Source organism: Tachyglossus aculeatus, unplaced genomic scaffold, assembly GCF_015852505.1.
Source record: "Tachyglossus aculeatus isolate mTacAcu1 unplaced genomic scaffold, mTacAcu1.pri scaffold_138_arrow_ctg1, whole genome shotgun sequence".
Lineage (NCBI taxonomy): Eukaryota > Metazoa > Chordata > Mammalia > Monotremata > Tachyglossidae > Tachyglossus > Tachyglossus aculeatus.
The window spans coordinates 165,543-180,715 of NW_024044865.1; the positions used below are offsets into that span (position 1 = coordinate 165,543).

A 15,173-nucleotide genomic window follows, 5' to 3' on the forward strand; every position below is an offset into this window, starting at 1 on the left:
ACTCACCTGGCCAGCCAGCGGTTCATAACAGACCGGAGCTTCCCTCTATTGAGGACCCTGGCCTCAAAGATGGGCCACCCACCACTCCTGATAGAGATCTGGCTTCACTCCTCAAATTCTTGGGTGGGTTTTGAGGAGACTACACTAGCCATTGGACCACCCCCTGCAGATGCCAGAAGTCTCATTCTTATGGGAAGTCCATAAATGTGGAAGACAAACAAGACTGGGAGCAAGGGCTGGAACTGAGTGTGGCAGAAACAAGTATGTTGGGCTTAAAAAGAAAGCAAAAATAAACTTATTAAGAAGGCATAACGAAGGAGTTGGGGGACATTTGCTAAGGGTTGGGTGCGGGGGCAGCTGCGAGCACTGTAAAGTCCATCAACAGGACCCAGCAATATTATTTTGGCACCAAAATGAGCAAGGCACAATTTTTCTCCTTAGTACTGAGTAGACTTATCCTGAGAAGTGGGATGAGATTCCATGGAGAAGGCACCAGAGGGAGCAGTGATGATGGAGAAATTTTTGGGAATGGGGTGTCTGAAGAAACTGGGATTGTTCATTCAGGTGAGGAGAAGCCTGAGGGGCCACTGATGATGGGCTCCGAGCCTCTGACAGGGTGTTCCATGGAGAATGGAACGGAATTGGGACGGAGAGCCCAATTCTGTGCCTGGGGATGGGGCAGAAATAGAACCCGCTTCACCGAGTGTTGACACACACCCAGGCCTGGAAATGGTTGACCCAGGACTCCAGGAAGGCTGGAGAATGTGAGCGGGAGAATCTCAGATGAACAAATGCTCCAGCCAGAACCCAGCCCTCCCAACCACATTTCCAATAAAGCGGGGAAATGTTTGAAATCGAGTAGCAGGGGTCTCTGCACTGTTTACGCTGCCCCGGCAATTATACATTGAACTACATAAAGTCTAGACTGAGTCTGAACCAGGATGTGATTCCTCCTCCATCCATTCTCCTGCCACATCTCCCCCAGCAGATCCTCCGGCCGCATGGACAGGGGAAAGCAAACCAGCATCTCAGAATTCCTCCTCCTAGGACTGTCCGACAGGGGGGAGCAGCGGCAGCTCCTCTTCATGCTGTTCCTCTGGATGTACCTGCTTGGGGTCCTGGGGAGCCTGCTCATCATCCTGGCCATCAGATCTGACCGGCATCTGCACACCCCCATGTACTTCTTCCTCACCAACCTATCCCTGGCCGATGTCTGTTTCCTGTCCACCACAGTCCCCAAGATGCTGGTCAACATTCAGACCCACAATAAATCCATATCCTACGCTGGGTGCCTAGCGCAAATGTATTTCTTCATTCTGTTCGCAGCTCTGGACCACTTTCTCCTAACTGGAATGGCTTATGACCACTATGTGGCTATATGCCACCCACTCCACTACACCACCATCATGGGCCCACGGCTCTGTGCCCTGATGGTAACTGGGTCCTGGATTACCAGCAGTCTGCATGCTCTGACACACACTTTAATGGTGCTTCGAATATCCTTCTGTGCAGACAACAAAATCCATCACTTCTTCTGTGAACCTATCCAGATCATAAAACTTTCCTGCACTGATCCACTCATCAATGAAATATTGCTCTTTGTTCTTTCAGCTCTGTTAGGGCTAGGTCCCCTCACGGGACTTCTGTTCTCTTAGTATCAGATTTCCTCCACCATTTTAAGAATCCCATCTGCCGTGGGAAGGTTTAAAGCCTTCTCCACCAGTGGCTCTCATCTGTCTGTGGTCTCCTTGTTCTATGGCACTTCCCTTTGGGTCTACATCAGCCCACGGTCCACCCACAAGGCCAGGAAAGACTCTATCGCATCTGTGATGTACTCAGTGGTGACCCCCATGCTGAACTCTTTCATCTACAGCCTGAGGAACAAGTACATGAAAGGGGCCCTGAGAAAATTCATCAGTAGGAAATATTACTTCTTCCAGAGACTGTAATCCCTTCGTTTTGTTTGTTGGCAACTCTTTACCCTCTCATCTACTGGTTGTCAGTGTCCCACAGGTTCCGTTCTGGGTGCCTACTTAGTACATTCTGCACGTACTCGTTAGAGGCATCTGTGTATTCATGTGGCTTTATTTACCACCTCGATCAATGAATAAATTCATCATCGGTATTTATTGAGCACATACTGTGTGCAGGGACCTGTACGCTGGGTAGAGTACAATACAACAGAGTTCGTAAACATATTCGCTGCCCACAACAAGTTTGCTGTCGAGAGGGGAAGATAGATCTTTGTATACATAAAATGATTATGGATATGTATGCACGTGCTGCAGGGTTGAGGGTGAGGTCTATATCATGCTCCCAAAAGTACCAAACCCAAGTGCACAGATGATGCAGAAGAGAGAGGGAGTCAGGGAAAAGAAGGCTTAATCAAGGAAGGCTACTATGAGGATGACTCCCATTTCTATCTCTCTCACCCTGACCTCCCACCTCTGACTTACAGGCCCATGGTTTTTCCCCGAAGCCATGCTGTCTCCCCCAAGCAGAATTCTAATCTTGGTTCTATTCTTGGGTTCTAATCCCACATTTCCTCTTCGCCCTAAGACAGCTCCACTTGAATGTCCTACCTGCACCTCAAGTTCAACGTGTTCAAAACTGAGAGCCTCACCTTCATTTGTAAAACCCCTCCTTCTCCATCTCCTCCTAATTGTTCTCCTCCAAACGTTCCTCTCTCTGCCACCAACTCCACGCCCCCTCCCTGTTATCAGAAGCTGGCTTCTTTGGCATGATCCTTGAATTCCTCATTCTCGTTCAATTCTCACATACTTCTCTTTCTAAATCCTGCCAGGTTTTCTTCCACATTTCCAGAATCCACCCTTTCCTCTCCATCCACGATGGTCCAAGCCTGCAATCGTAGCCCACCAAGACTACATCAGGTACCAGCCTCATCACTGCTGTCCCTGCCTCTAGCTCTCCACCTCTCCATCCCATTCTTTACACTGCTACATGAATCATCCTTTTTCAGCACCACTCAACACACATCTCCTCACACCTCAAAAATCTCCAGTGGTTATCCTTCTCCTTCTGCAATAAATGGAAGCTCCTTGCCATTATCTTCAAAGCACTGCACCATCTCCCTCCATCTTACATGTCATCTCTCTTCATCGGCTATTCCTCAGCACACCCAAGACTTCTCCATAACCTCTGCCACCAGACAATGTCCTAAAAAATAGAATTCTCTATCCAGGCTGCAAGGGTCTAGTCAAACACAATGGCTAAAAAAGAGCTATCTCATGAAGGATTTCTCTGCTCTTTCCCAGTAGCAAGGCTGCAGGTGCAGTGGCATTTGGCATGGTCAGAATCCCCAGTCCAGCCCTGGAATCAGTTGGGGTTCAATTGTCTAGTGAAAAAACCAGAATTAGGAATGTATAATTGAAGGTGTGTAGGTAACCTTGTAGATACCCCTTATAGATACCCCAGAGTTTAGAACACAATAAACATTTAATTAAACACCACAATTATTGTTGATTGGTTTTCTTAAGAGGTGGAATTTCACTTTTATTGGAACAAAGGAACTCAGCTCCCTTTCTGCAAATGTTTTTGGACAAATAAAAAACGGGATATTTCTAAAACAAATCCCTACCATTGATTTAAACTGTGAAAGAAATGGAAAAGGATAGAATTGTTTTGTAAAAATGATGCCATGGTGTATTTTTATCCGTAACAACTAAACATTAGAGTCATGATCTGAAAATATTGGCTGCAGTAAGTTATAAGAAATAACCGTCATAGGAATTGGGAAGGAGCAGCCTACAGAAGCAGCATGGTTCAGTGGAAAGAGGATGGGCTTGGGAGCCAGAGATCATAGTTCCTAATCCCAGATCCACCACTTGTCAGCTGTGTGACTTTGGGCAAGTCACTTCACTTCTCTGTGCCTCAGTTAGCTCATCTGTAAAATGGGGATTAAGACTGTGAGCCCTATGTGGGACAACCTGATTACCTTGTTTCACCCCAGTGCTTAGAACAGTGCTTGGCACATAGTAAATGCTTAATAATGCCATCATCATTATTATTATTACAGGTGCGATTACAAATTGCAGAATTTGTAGAAAGTGAAAATCTGAAAAATCCATCACTTAACATTTGTCAAATGGGGAAACAGTGAATAAGGCTGGAAATTGACAAAAAAGATGAATACTTAGTTTATGGTTGAAGTGTCATTGTTCATGAAGGGCGGAGATAGCAGCAATAAAGACTCCTTGCTGACCAAATCCCACACTACTAGGAGGAGGGGACACCTAATGACACTCGCTGGTGGAAGAGTAAAACCAAACAAAAGGAAACTTAAGAAATTCAGGCAGAAATCAAACATGTTCAAATGGGACTTTACTAAATTTATGGATATTATGGATTTATGGAAAGGTGAGGGATAGTGGCCCCCGTCAGTGTCGCATCTGGAGAGTTTCCAGTAATCTATCAGTCTCAACTATGGGAGGGGGTGTCAAGTACAGGTCTATCCATTCCATTCCTACTTTGGGCAGTGGCTAGTGAGTGGAAGGCAATCTCCTACTAGTCAAAACTCACCCATGCTGGGCAGCAGCAGCATAGGAGAGAGTTGAGGGTAGAAGGCGGCAACGATAAACAACTTCTGGAATTTGACAAAGAAAACTCTGGAAGCACTACCAGAATGATTGCAGATGGAGAGCGGGGCCTTCTGGGAGAGATGTGCCCGTGATGTCGTTATGGGATAGAAATGAATCAAAGGCATAAGACAAGACAAGAGGGATTGTGGAAGGTTCAGGAAAGGATTAGGAAGGCATCCATTCATGGCAGGTCATTGGAGGGAGCACTAGTGATGATAGAAGGTATATCCCAGGAAAGCCAACAGTGCGCTTCTGAGATACGGGGAGGGAGACACTGTCAGAGAAAGAATTCTGGGACCTGGGCACCACCGTGCTGAGACAGCAATGACATTTCGCTGGTTGTTAGATAAGAATGCCGCCCAAGGCTCACTCTCCCCTGGGCAGACATCATAGTGGCAGTGCAGTGGAGGATTCTGAATAGATTCCTGCCTTAGAGGGGTGAGGAGCCTGGTTATGGTTGTCCCTTGGTATGTGATGAGAGATTCTCAGGAGTCGGCTTAGAGGATATAATGACTGAGCTTCAGGGACGGCTGTCCAGGGGAGCCCAGACGGTTCATTCATTCATTCATTCATTCATTCATTCATTCATTCAATCTTATTTACTGAGCACTTACTGTATGCAAAGCACTGAACTAAGCACTTGGAGAGTACAATTCCGCAATAAATCTGGGTTCCACCACTTAGCTGTGTGACCCTGGGTAAGGCACTTAACTTCTCTGTGCCTCAGTTACCTCATCTGTAAAATGAAGATTAAGACTGTGAGCCCCACGTGGGACAACCTCATCGCCTTGTAGCCCCCAGCGCTTAAAACAGTGCTTCACACAAAGTAAGTGTTTGACAAATACCATAAAAGAAAAATCCCCACCCACAGCAGATTTACAGTCGAGAAGGAATAATGATTTTTTTAAGTGCTTACTATGTGCCAAGCACTTTTCTAAACACTAGGGGAGATACAAGATAATCAGGAAGTCCCACTTCGGGCTCACAGTCTTAATCTCCATTTTACAGATGAGGCAACTGAGGCACAACAGATGTTACAGTTAAGTAACTTGCCCAAAGTCGCACAGCTGATAAGCGGCAGAGGCAGGAATAGAACCCACAACCTCTTTCCACTAAGTCTGTGCTCTGTCTACTAAGCCAATGTAAGCAGTCCCCAGTAAGATTACATTATCATCTCCAGATACCTCCCTCAGCAGAACCAGGAGGGGCCAGGACAGAAACCAGAAGCTGAGTGTTCATTCACATCTAACAAGAAGCTCAGGGAGCCATGGAGTGTGAGTCCCAAGGGCCCAGAGGCTCTTGTAAATAGTCCTGCCATGAGCCCCTTTCCCATCTGCACTGCCACCATGAGTGAGGATGCAGCATTCCTGCCTGGGACCCTGAATTTCTTGCATTCCTCTTCCCACACAGCCACATCAATTGTTCTAGGAGGAATTCCCCAACACAAGGCTCATACCCCGAGGGTACAGAGGAGTTAGACGGCGTATGAAAAGTACATTGCCCGACCGACCTCAAGACAACCTGCACAGGTAAGGTACATTCCCCCCGAGCCAGCCCATGGGAACACCCGCACCTGTTACCCACCCCGACAGGAGAACATCAGCCTTCACGCTACTCCGATACTGGGACTAAAGCATGTCTCAACCCACCTCCCTGATGGTAAGCCACATGATTGGGGCATCCTGAGAGTGGGGTCAGTGGCCTCATCATCCCGGTGGTGGCAACAGTGTCCAGGTCTGCCAGGTGGGAATTGGATCCACGACCCCCGTCCCGGACAGCCAGGGGCTGGGGAGGGGGCTGGGAGAAGGGCATGTCTCTGGGGAAGGTGCAGACCCCCATTTACTTTCCACTGGAGTGTGGGTCCTCATCCCGATCCTCCACAGGCTCTTCCTCTCTGTTATACGTTATTGACCACATTTAGGAGAGAAACCAACAGCCACCTGCATGAGCTGGGTGCTCTAGTCTGGGTATGAGCAGCTGCTGTTCTTCACTTGAAATGCCTAGCCTTCCATTTTCAGGTTGGAACACCCTCCGAGCAGGCTCAGTTGAAGTCACAGAACACGCGGAGACATGTAGTCTGGGGTTCTATATGCAGGAAACTTCACCCCTATACCAATCTGTCAACAAATCATATTTATTGACCGCTTACTGTGTGCCAAGCACTGTACTAAGCACTTGGGAAAGTAAAGCCCAGCAATATGACAGAAAAACTCCCTGTCCACAATGACCTTACAATCTAGTTGGGGAGACAGATAATAATATAAATAGATAATAATGATGATGATGATGATGATGGTATTTGTTCAGCGCTTACTATGTGCAAAGCACTGTTCTAAGATACACATTCCGGCCACCCTTGCTTTCAGATCACTAACAGAGAAGGGAAAGGCTTCCAAGTGTGGGATGGTTCCGGTCACAATGACCTTTTTTCTTCAAAAGCTGCCTGGCTCACCTGATCTTGTGTCCACACTATTATTATCATCATCAATCCTATTTATTGAGTGTTTACTATGTGCAAAATACTGTACTGAACCCTTGTGAGAATACAACGGAGTTAGCAAAACAAACCAATAGCGTGCAGTGCTTCTTCTTCTGCAAGGGATGGAGAAAGGACAGGGAGGGCCAGAGGTCGTTAGAGGTCAGCAGCTTGAGCCATGCAGCAGGAATTAGGGACCAGTGTGTCAGAGACTGGGTGACCAAAGGAGCTCTGTTCTAGCTGACTCTGCTGGCCACAGTGTGACAAATAATGCGTCGGCTGGGTTTCCATAGCGTTTTTGTCTATCATCCTGGATGCCATCTGAAGTGGGTAATGCTGGTGGTGACTTTTCTGAGTTTCGGGTATTGCCCTGGGAGTTTCTTGGCTAAAATCCAACATTTCTCCCCTGGTCCCTACCAGGCCTTATAATAACCTGCCCAAACCAGGATGTTTCACCACCAGAATTGGTGACGGTCACCAAGGCAACCCTGTTCACTTTAAATTTAACCTTTCCTGCCCTAAAACTGCCCTCTCCTCTGGCAGGCAAAACAATTTTTCTTCCCTTATTGACACCCATGCTCATCACCCACGTCAGCTGTTCCGGACATTTACCTCCCTCTTCAGGCCCCCTGTTCCTCCCCGTCCTCCATCCCTCACCCTCAATGATCTGACCACCTACTTCATTAGGAAAATTAACACCATCAGGTCTGAGCTCCCCAAAGTCACCGCTCCCCCTTCTCCATCCCCTCGCTCTCAACCTTCTCATCATCATCATCATCAATCGTATTTATTGAGCGCTTACTGTGTGCAGAGCACTGTACTATGCGCTTGGGAAGTACAAATTGGCAACATATAGAGACAGTCCCTACCCATATTTTCTGGTAGTATCTTCAGAGGAGATCTCCTTCTTCCTCTCAAGTGCCACCCCTGCCACATGTGCTTCTGACCCCATTCCCTCTCATCTTATAAAAACTCTCACCCCTTCCTTCCTCCCCTCAATTTCCATCCTCAAACACTCACTCAACAATGGCTTCTTCCCCTCTGCCTTTAAACATGTCCAATTCTCCCCTCTCCTAAAAAAAACCCTCTCTTGACCCCAATGCTCCTTCCAGTCATTTCCCTATCTCCCTCCTACCCTTCCTTTCCAAACTCCTAGAGTGAGTCTTCTATACTCGATGCCTCGAATTGCACAACTCAAATTCTCTCCTGGATCCCCTCGAGTCTAGCTTCAGTCCCCTCCGTTCTACCGAACTGCCCTATCAAACGTCCCCAATGACCAATGATGCATACATTCGTAGTTCCTCCTTGTTTTAATGATCATAGGTGTGAACCGTATTTGAGAGATCCTTAGTGACCCCTGATGATGGTATGTGGGAACCCTCAAGGGGAAGATACTCCTTTGGGTGATGAAAAGAGTACGTCTCTGGAGGACTCTTCCAAGAATGAGCAATTAGTTTCTGAGATGACCAAGCAGTCTCTCCTAGACCATTGGATGCAAGCTGTATGTACTATCCTCCTGGTATCACCTATCCTGTAGCTCGTGGGCCATGTACACAGTGGACCACTGGCCGACTAGTAAAAGTTACTCTCCTTAATATCATCTTAACGGTTAGGGATGTAACATCTAACATCCCTAATTTTCCCTCTAAGTTATCCAGTAAGACAAGAATCTAAGACCGACCGTTCCTGGGTGAGATCTTGAGAAGCAGTGTGGCCTAGTGGCTAGAGCATGGACTTGGGAGTCAGAAGGGCCTGGGTTTTAATCCCAGCTCCACTACCTGTCTGCTGTGTGACACTGGGCAAGTCACGTCATTTCCCTGTCCCTTCCCTGTAAAATGGGGATTGACTGAGAGTGCCATGTGGGACATGGACTGCGTCCAACAAAATTAACTTGGATCTATTGCAGCAATGATGATGATGGCATTTGTTAATAATAATAATAATAATAATAATAATAATAATAATAATAATGGTATTTGTTAAGCACTTACTATGTGCCAAGAACTGCTCTAAGCGCTGTGGGGGAGACAAGGTCATCAGGGTGTGCCATGTGGGGCTCACAGTCTTAATCCCCATTTTAAAGATGAGGGAACTGAGGCACTGAGAAGTTAAGTGACTTGCCTAAAGTTACACAGCTGACAAGTTGTGGAGCCTTGATTAGAACCCATGAACTCTGACTCCCAAGCCTATGCTCTTTCCGTTTAGCCGTTGCTCCCCGGGGTTTCGGGGGCAACTCTCGGGTTCTTACCGTCTCCGGGTCTTCGGACGTCTCCGGACGCAGGCCGCGCGTTCACACCAGGAAGAGTCAGCCAGAGGTCCAAAGCTTGGTTGCCGTTTATTTGCTATCAGCGATTACATAGTTAATAAAGAGAGAGAGAACGAGAGAGAGAGAGAAAGGGAGGGAGAGAGAGCACCTGTGTACCCCCCTTTTTCTTGTTCGTCTCTTATACCCCCCGTTGCCCGGGGGCAGGGTTTTCTCAGGCCATGTAGCACACTCACTCGCCACCCTCCAGCCACTAGCTTAGCAACAGCTCTGTCCATCACGAAGCGTTTGCTCTGGCTGGCCCCCAGCCACCCGTTGCTAACCATCGCTGGCTGCGGATATGGCCTTGAGGTTGCCTCCGAGCTTTGCAGGTGCAAGCTTGTTTTTCTTGCCCTGGTCCCTTTATCTCCTGTTGTTGAGTCTGTTTGGCCTTGAGCCGTTGGGTATGGTTTGTGTGCACATACTCCCTGTCTCAGCGCTTTCCCACGCTCCCCACGTTTAGCCATGCTGCTTAGTACAGTGTCCCTGACACATATTAAGTGTGTAACAGATACCATTAAAAAAATGGTCCATTCACCTGAGTTGAGTGAAGTAGATGGCTGGTGTCCCAGATGAGATCATGGATGAAAGATTTTCATCTTGAGAAGCAGCTTGGCCTAGTGGATAGAGTACGGGCCTGGGAGACAGTAGGACCTGAGTTCTAGTCCCAGCTCTACCACTCGTCTGCCCTGTGACCTTGGGCAAGTCATTGAACTTCTCCATGCCTCGCTTACCTCATCTGCAAAATGGGAATTATGACTCTGAGCCCCACGTGGGAAATGGAAAGTGTCAACCTGATTGTCATGCATCTACCCCAGGGCTCAGTACAGCGCCTGGCAAATAGAAAGAACTTAAAAAATACAATTAAAAAAAAGAGTCAGGGGCAAAGCAAGGTGAGGATTTGCAGGGGAAATGTGATAGGACAGGTCTTGGGAGTGATCAGATGTCTTTGAAGTCCTAACTGGTCAAGGGCCATCACAGGTGAAGACTGCTGGATATCAGAATTGCTCCAGAAGAAGGGATGGCCCTCAGGACTGCGGGGTTGGAGAAAGTTGAGCTCGGTGGATCAGCCAAGGTATACCAGAACCTCCCAACAGAGTTTCATGGCTCCAATCTCCTAAAATCCCTCCCAACCAACTAGGACTCCTTCATATCACCGGACACAGATTTCAACCTGCAGTGTTTAAACCTGGGAAATGCCTAGGCTTAACAGTGGATTCAGGAATTGGGAAGAGTTTACTGCCTGGACCTTGAAGGAGGTAATTAGGTCCGGTTTCCTCCTAAAGCAGGGAGAAGAGGGGGGATGTTTACCTGTCATCAAGGGTTTCTAGAGGATTTCAAAGCAGCAATCACAACAGCCATTTCGTCATTGTATTAGTGCTATTAATAATAATGGCATTTATTAAGCACTTACTATGTGCAAAGCACTGTTCTAAGTGCTGGGGAGTTTACAAAGTGATCAGGTTGTCCCACGCGGGGCTCACAGTCTTAATCCCCATTTTACAGATGAGGGAACTGAGGCCCAGAGAAGTGAAGTGACTTGCCCAAAGTCACACAGCTGACAAGTGGTGGGGTCGGGATTTGAACCGATGACCTCTGATTCCAAAGCCCGGGCTCTTCCCACTGAGCCACACTGCTTCCCCTGTGCTATTGTTGAGTACCTACCTCATACCAAGCCCTGGTATTTAATCCCTGGTATTTATTGAACACTTGTGTGTAGAACACTATACTAAGCTCCTATACTAAGCTCCTGTACTGTACTAAGCTCCTGGGAAAGCACAGCAGAAGAGGATAGGCAGGCATAATCTCTGCCCTCAAGGAAAATACAAGACACGGTCTCAATTCTCTGGAACCTGACCCCACTAAGTAAGGGAAGAGAAACCAATAGAAGAAAAACAACAACAGTAAATTACAATCCAAAATAAGAGCCATTTGAAGATTTAATTGCCCAAATTATTAACATTAAAACGAATAGCTGAAACAACACTTGGAGGAGATAATTATCAAGATTCTCTCCTCTCCAATCAAGAGTACTAGGGTAGAAAAGCCTGCAGTCTTTCCCAGTGTTTCCTAGGTGGTTATGGGCTGTACTTTCAAACTGTGGGGGGAGAGGAAGAAGACGGCCCTGACCAGCCACTGGCACATCACAGACAAGAGCTTCCCTCTTATGGAGACCCCGGCCGCACGGATGGCCCGCCCTTCACTCATGAAAGAGATCTGACTTCACTCCTGTAATTGTTGGTGGGTGGAGGGAAGACTACTCTACCCAGTGGACGACCCCCTGCAGACACCACAACAATCATTCCTATGGGAACTACAGACACGAGGAAGACAAACAAGACTGGGAGTGAGGAATGGGATGAGCCTTGCAAAAACTAGTGTGATGGGCTTAAAAAGCAAGCAAAAATAAACTTATAAGAAGGAATAAGGAAGGAGTTGGGGGGCATTTCCTAAGGGTAGGGTGTAGAACAGCTGTCAGCACCGTGAAGTCCATCAACAGGAACCAGAAATATTCTTTTAGCACCAAAATTAGCAAGGCACAAATTTTCTCCTTAGTACTGAATAGGCTTGACCTGAGAATTGGGATGAGATTCCATGGAGAAAGCTCAGGAGAGAGTAGTGATGATGGAGAAATGTCAGGGAATGGGGGTGTCTGAAGAAACTGGGATTGTTCAATGCGGTGAGGAGAAGCCTGAAGGGCCACTGATGATTGGCTCCGAGTTTCTGAGAATGAGGAATAGCCGGACCAGGAGAGCCCCATACTGTGCCTGAGGGTGGGGCAGAAATAGAACCCGCTGCACCTTGTGCCGACACACACGGGCCTGGGAAGGGTGGACCCAGGACCTCAGGAAGGCTGGAGAGTGTGAGCAGAAGAATCTCAGATGAACAAATACTCCAGCCAGACCCCAGCCCTCCCAACCACATTCCCAATAAAGCTGGGGAGATGTCTGAAATCGAGCAGCAGGGGTCTCTCCAATGTTTACCCTGCCCCGCCCCGGAACACACACAGTAAACTGCATAAAATGTAGACAGAGTCTGAACCAGGATGTGATTGCTCGACCATCCCATACTCATGTCGCATCTCCCCCAGCAGATCCTCCAGCCCCATGGAGAGGGGAAACCAAACTGGCGTCTCCGAATTCCTCCTCCTGGGACTATCCAACCTGGCAGAGCAGCGGCAGCTCCTCTTCGTGCTATTCCTCTGGTTGTATCTGCTTGGGGTTCTGGGGAGCCTACTCATCGTCCTGGCTGTCAGCTCTGACCCACCACTACACACCCCCATGTACTTCTTCCTCACCAACCTCCCCATGGCTGACATCTGCTTCCTGTCCAACATGGTCCCCAAGATGCTGGTCAACATTCAGACCCACGACAAATCCATATCCTACGCTGGCTGCCTGGCACAAATGTACTTCTTCGTTCTGTTTGCATGTCTGGACCATTTTCTCCTCACTGGAATGGCATATGACCGTTACAAGGCCATATGTCACCCCCTCCACTACACCACCATCATGAGCCCACAGCTCTGTACCCTGGTGGTTGCTGGATCTTGGATATTCAGTTCCCTCCATGCCCTGACACACACCCTATTGGTGGTTCGCTTATCCTTCTGTACCAATCGGGAAATTCTTCACTTCTTCTGTGAACTTTACCAGATCCTAAAGCTTTCCTCTTCTGGCATTTGCATCAATGAAGTAATCGTGTTTGTCTCTGTAGTAGTGATTGGGGTAGGTCCAATCACCGGCATCCTGTTCTCTTACGTTCGCATCATCTCCACCATATTGAGAATCCCATCTGCAGGGGGTAGGTGGAAAGCCTTCAGCACTTGTAGTTCTCACCTGTCCGTGGTCTCCTTATGCTACAGCACCTCTCTTGGGACCTACATTTGTCCAGCATCTACCCAAACATTCAGTAAGGGCTCGATAGCGTCTGTGCTGTACACAGTGGTCATCCCCACTGTGAATCCCTGCATCTACAGCCTTAGGAACAAGAACATGAAAATGGCCCTAAGAAACGCATTCAACAGGAAAAGTGTCTTCTCTCGAGGACTCTGACATGCTGATTCACCTGAAGCTTATTTTTCTGAGAAAGTTAAGCTAGCTCTCGAAACTCGCATACTTTTTGTCATGTACAATTTGGTTTTGTTTGTTTTTTGTAGGAGAGGGTCAAACTCTCACATTCCTAGTGAGAGTTTACCATCCTCCTTTATGGTCAACAATATTCTGTTGATCAGAGGAGCAGTGTGGCCTAGTGGAAAGATCAGGGACATGGGGGTCAGAGAAACTGGGCTCTTACCCCAGCTCACCACTTGTGTGCTGTGTGACTTTGGACAAGTCACTCAACTTGTCTGTGCTTCAGGTCCTTATCAATAAAATGGGGATTAAGTACCTGTTCCCTCTCCTACTGAGACTGTGAGTCCTACGTGAGACCTAATCATCTTATATCTGCCCCAGCTCTTAGTACAATGCTTGGCACATAACCTATGCCATTGTTATTAGGGAAGCAGCATGGCCTGGTGGACCTAGTATGGGCCTGGGAGTTGGAAGACCAGGGTTCTAATCCTGCTTCTGCAACTTCTCTACTGTGTAGCCATGGGCAAGTCACTTCAATTTTCTGGGCCTCATTTACCTCATCTATGAAATGGAGATTAGGATTGTGAGTCCCTTGTGAGACGGGGATTGTGTCCATCCCGATTATCTTGTATCTACCCCACACTTAGTACAGTGCCTGGCGCATGGTAAGCACTGAAATACCACTTAAAACAGAAAATCTTCTGGGACATCTCCATAAGCAAAGCCCAGCAGGGAGACCAGGCACTAAGAGTTTGTATCTCTCACACGGAGCTGGGGGAGCCATAAACTGTGGGGCCTGAGGGACCAGAGACTCCTGCAAATAGTCCTGCCGTAAGCCCCACTCACACCACCACTGCGCCTGTGGTTGAGGACACAGCGTTTCTGCTTGGAGCTCCACAGCCCACCGTCCCGCTTCCCTCTCTGCTACACTGATTGTTCCACGACGAGTTTCCCACCACAAGGCCCATCATCCGAAGGGATAAAGGAGGCGGACGGTGCAGACAGCCTTCATTGCCCGACTGACCCCAAGACGACCTGCACAGGTAGGGAACGACACCCCCGTCCCAGTACACAGGAACACCCATGCATCTTCCCAGTCACGATGGGAGAACTTTAGCCTTCACTCTGATCCAATATTGGGGTTACAAGTACATCCCAGCCCCCTTCCCCAGGGTGTGCACAGGAGTCTAAAAGCCACAATATCGGGGCATTCTGAAAGTGAGATATGACCTCCCTACTCGCATCAAACATGCAAGAGCACTTAGAACAGTGCTCAGCGCTTAGAACAGTGCTTCGCACATAGTAAGCGCTTAACAAATGTCATTATTAAATATTAATTGATCAATTAATCAAACTAGCACTCTTCCCCTCTTCAAAGCCCTACTGTGAGCTCACCTCCTCCAGGATACCTTCCCAGACTGAGCCTCCCTTTTCCTCTGCTCCTCCTCCCCTCCCCACCGCCCCTACTCCATCCCTCTGCTCTACTCCCTTCCCCTCCCCACAGCTCTTGTTCATATTTGTACATAATTATTACTTAATTCATTTTATTAATAATAAAAATACTAAGTATTATCTATAGTTCTATTTATCTATATTGATGGTATTGATGCCTGTCTAGTTTTTTTGTTTTGTTGTCTGTCTCCTGCTTTCAGGCTGTGTGCTCGTTGTTGGGCAGGGATTCTCTCTATCTATTGCCGAATTTACTTTCCAAATGCTTAGTACAG

The 15,173-nt window shown here is 47.7% G+C and overlaps 1 protein-coding gene and 1 pseudogene across 1 annotated transcript; both read left to right on the plus strand.

Annotated features, from left to right (window-relative positions):
- The first annotated feature begins 1,001 nt into the window (after positions 1-1,001).
- LOC119923048 lies at positions 1,002-1,949 on the plus strand (annotated as a pseudogene).
- Positions 1,950-12,483: 10,534 nt separating this feature from the next.
- LOC119923049 (olfactory receptor 7A10-like) lies at positions 12,484-13,431 on the plus strand. Its single transcript, XM_038742617.1, has one exon. The coding sequence runs from the start codon at positions 12,484-12,486 to the stop codon at positions 13,429-13,431; it is 948 nt and encodes a 315-aa protein (XP_038598545.1).
- The last annotated feature ends 1,742 nt before the right edge of the window (positions 13,432-15,173 follow it).

Excerpts from the sequence above, each read along its gene's own strand:
- LOC119923049 (XM_038742617.1), top strand. The coding sequence starts at position 12,484 with ATGGAGAGGGGAAACCAAACTGGCGTCTCCGAATTCCTCCTCCTGGGA.